The sequence below is a fragment of the Leucopleurus acutus genome (assembly GCF_964270905.1).
Source record: "Leucopleurus acutus genome assembly, chromosome: 13".
In the NCBI taxonomy this organism is placed as follows: Eukaryota; Metazoa; Chordata; class Mammalia; order Artiodactyla; family Delphinidae; genus Leucopleurus; species Leucopleurus acutus.
In genome coordinates this window covers 63,299,159-63,303,004 of record NC_139155.1, presented here as the reverse complement: position 1 = coordinate 63,303,004, position 3,846 = coordinate 63,299,159, and the positions used below count along the sequence as shown (strand labels likewise).

General features: G+C 64.7%; 1 protein-coding gene across 1 annotated transcript; it reads right to left on the bottom strand.

The window, feature by feature from the left end:
- Window positions 1-925: 925 nt before the first annotated feature.
- On the bottom strand, window positions 926-3,100 carry CCDC188 (coiled-coil domain containing 188; the record flags this gene model as incomplete). The annotated part of the gene is given in 10 exon segments (XM_082852630.1): window positions 926-1,112; window positions 1,202-1,251; window positions 1,380-1,437; window positions 1,626-1,690; window positions 1,781-1,840; window positions 1,948-2,004; window positions 2,092-2,196; window positions 2,351-2,458; window positions 2,564-3,043; window positions 3,047-3,100. Coding segments are annotated over 10 exon segments (1,224 nt in total).
- Between the last annotated feature and the right edge of the window lie 746 nt (window positions 3,101-3,846).

The window sequence follows — 3,846 nt, the reverse complement described above, 5'->3', positions numbered from 1 at the left end:
TGTTGCACCTGGCGAGCTCAGAGGGCCCTGCCACCCCCAGCCTTGCAGCCCCCAGCCGGCTGGGCCTGGACGCTCGCAGGGGCAGGGCTGGGCCCTGGCCGTCCCCTCTGCCTGGGCAGCAGCTCTGTTTCTCCCACTTGGGGGTGAGCAGCCACAAAGCTATTCTCTATTGTTCTAAAAGGTATTGCCCCGCCCCAGTTTAATGCACTAAATAAAATTTTTGGTGTTTACCTCCATGACTCTGTCCACCAGCGTGGTCCCCCTGTCCTCCAAGCCTCTGGGAAGCGCCAGGAGGCGGGACTGGACAGGGACCCTGGGGTGGGGAGGGAACAGGAGCCGGGGGACGGGTGGTGGCTGGGTGGTTTGGGAAGGGGGGTGGTCAGCCAGACAGGGACGTGGCTTATGTGAAGCGACAGCAGAGCCGCAGGCTTATGTGAAGGGTCCCTGATCTCCGAGGTCCGCCAGTCCCAGGGATGAGGCCTGAGGGTCTCACTTTCAGTGGAGCCCCTTCTGCACACCCTCTGCTCAGAGCCCTTCTGGTGGCCAGGGCGGTCTGGGGGCGTCCTGTGGAGAGGCTGCCCTGGCAGCGGATGGGGCTTGGGGGACGAGGCAGGGGCGCCACTGCAAGTGGGACCCTAGGGACCAGGCAGGGACCCTCACTGCAAGATCCGCCTCAGAAGGCGGCAAAGCCTCCTGTGCCCCGCCCCCATTTCCATGGAAACAAGTGCACAGGCCTTGTGTCACTACTATATGTCCAGTCGCAGGCCCAGCCCTCAGGACAGACCCCGCCTCCACCCTCCTCCAAGGCTCTGGGCTGGGACCGGTGCATGGCAGTGCCATGGGTGGGGGCTGGCACGGCCGCTGGGCACCCTGGGCCACACCAGCCGCCTTGCTTCCTCCTCGCTGGGGCTGTTGGGCCTCCGGCCTAGAAGGGCAGGAAGTCGTCCACCTCAAGGCGCAAGAAGGGGCCCAGCAGGGTCCGGAGCTTCCAGACGGTGGCGCGGCTCAGCAGGGGCGGCACCAGCCCCTCGAAGGGCACGGGGTCCACCATGTACACGTAGGCGGCGGTGCAGGCTAGCAGGGCGCCCAGCAGCAACCTCAGGGCCAGCAGCCTGTGGACGGCTGTGGTCAGGGGGTGGGGGCACCCAGGGGACAGTTCCTGGGGACTGGGCTCTGCCCCTGAGCTCGGACAGCCACCTACCAGAGCTGGCCTTTGAGGCCCTCGGAACATCCCAGCTGAGGCCGCGCCTTCTGCGGGAGAGGGGCTGAGTCAGAGCGAGTTCCTGCTCTCCCTCAGGACAAGGGTGATTCTGGTCACAGGGATCCTCTCCAGCTCCCTAAGCAGGGCCTCCAGGGAGACGGTGGGGTGGGGGACTTACCCCTATGCACGCCATCTGCTGCTCCTTTCTGACCCGGCTGCGGCACTGGGCCCGTTCCCTAGCGGGGGTGGGGGGGGACAGCGCACAGTCAGCGCCACATGTACCCCCCACCTCAGCCTGGCACCACCTGGTCTGGTGCAGGGGAATTGGGGAGGGGTCAGGGATTGGTCCACCCCATCCTGACCTGGACACCTACCCCCATCCCGGCTCAGCCAGGCCCCGCTGGCTCCCAACCCTGCACATCACCCCAGAATCTCCAGCTGGATGTCCTCCATCTGGTTCAGCACCCCCCGGATGTCCTTCTTGAGCTTCTGGGGGGCAGAGAGGGTAAAGCTGGTCCCCCAACCCCACTGCCCCCACCCAGACCCCTCATCCTCTGGGTGTTGCCTTTAGGAACCTACCAGGAGCCCGGTGGCCTGGTTGTTCAGGGCCATGTGTACTTCGGCCACGCCGTCCCACACCTGGTGGAGGGTGGAGACTGGGTCACGCCCCAAGGAGCGGGACCCATGCAGGATGCACGTCACAGGTGGCTGCCCCAGAGCCCCCTCCCACCCTTGCAGGTGGGCACCTCGGTGATGGCCATCTTCTTCCTCTCAAAGGACAGTCGGATCTGCTGCAGCTCGTTCTGGGGGAAGGCACAGTGTGGGCAGAGGGAGGGCTGGCGGGTGGTCAGCTCCTTCCTCCCCGCACGCCGCCGGCCTCCGGGGCCCACCTGGGACTGCTGCACGAAGGACTCTTTCCCCCGGCACAGCTCCTGCTGCAGCAGCTGCAGAGGGGCCCTGTCCTTCAGGGGCCGGGCGCTGGCCTGCTCAAGGGGCTGCAGAGGAGCCACCAGCTCAGCCCCAAGGCCATCAGCAGCATCCGTGGTCAAGGACTGCTTGGGAGTGGGGTGAGGGTAGCGCATGGAGTGGCAGGGAGCTCCCCAGAGCCTCCCATCGTCCTACGGGGGCCGCACCCCGCCACGCACTCACCCAGGTCAGGGCCATGCAGCTCAAGTGCTCCGGGCACAAGGGCAGGAACTGCTGCCCCGGCCCCAGGAGGGCCCCCAGCTTCTCCCGCAGGTCCTGGTTCTGCCTTTTCTGGGGGTGGGGGCAGAGAGATGGGAACAGCCACTTCGCAGGCAGGAGGTCAAAGGGGGCGGTGGTGGAGGGCTTGGGGCCTGGGAGGGCTGGGAGCGCACTCACCAGATTCTGGTTCTCCTGCTCCAGCTGGAGAAAGGACTGCTCTGCAGGCCCCAGGAGCACACTCTGGAGCTGGGAGGGGGCTGCCCTGGGCGAGGCCGGGGTCCCTGCCCCCAGGGTCAGGGGCGGGCAAGGGCAGGGTCTGGGCCCTGAGCTGGGCCCCGCCCCCTGCGTGGGTGTCCCCTGCTCGCGGCCTGAGTGCAGGGGCCAGCCCCACCCCAGCCCCGTCTCTACTTGTCCTTGTCTCGCCCCCGCCGGGTGGTCTCGTGGCCTCTGTCGCTGCATCTCTCCCTCTTCAGCTGTGATAAAGTTCCCAGGTACCTCGTCACTGACCCTGGGCCCCCCACCCCCTGTCCCCGGGGCTGGGAAAGGCCTGGCAGACTCCACTGAGTGGGTGGAGCTGAGAGGCACCATGCAGGGCCACCTTACAAACTCCTGGCAGGGTGGGTCCAGGCATCCTCCATGGCTGCTCGAAGCTGGGGGTTAGGGGCACTGGGGGTGGGAGTGGCCACGGGGTCCCAGGGTTTTCGGCCCCTCCATACCTCCCTGTGACCCCTTCCTGACCCCAGGTCTAGGCTTTGGCCTGGCCTGAGCTGCCACCCTCTTACAGATGGCCCTGTGAGCCATCTGCCCCTTGGGACTAGATCATGAGACACCTCATAAGTCTGAGGGCCCTCTGGGTGTCATGGCTCACAGGTGCCTCAGGGGCACCTGTCACAAAGGCCTGGGCATGGCCAGGGAGGTCATAATGGGCTGGGGTGGTGGTCAGAGCAGGGCTGGCAGGGCCCCCTCCCACCGTGTCCCTGTTCCTCAAGTAACCTCAGGGGGTCACCCCCTCTGCATCGTCCCCACCACCCCCACCTCAACTATTTTCTTAAAATGTACAGCAGATCATGCAGACACATGGTTAGAACAAAGTCAAACAACAGGAAGTGTCCAGTGTGACCCTGCCCCCAGCCTGTGATCCCCGTGGCTGAGACCTTTCTGGAGGTGGCCGCACGTCTCATGGTCTCTCTTCACACAGAAGAGATCATCCTACAGCCTGGCCTTTTCACCTAACGTATCTCCAAGTTTTTTTTAAAAAATCATTTATTGAACATTCGATGGTCCTGCAAGGACTATTATTATCCTCTCCCTGTAGGCGGGGGACTGAGGCGTGAAGACACTTGCCCGAGGCCATGGCCTATTCAGTGATGGGACCAGAGTCCAGCCTGGTCTTCACCACTTTAGGGGTCTTTTCAGTGACAGCAGAGTGTGCCTCCCATGCGGAAACAGATCCAGCCCCC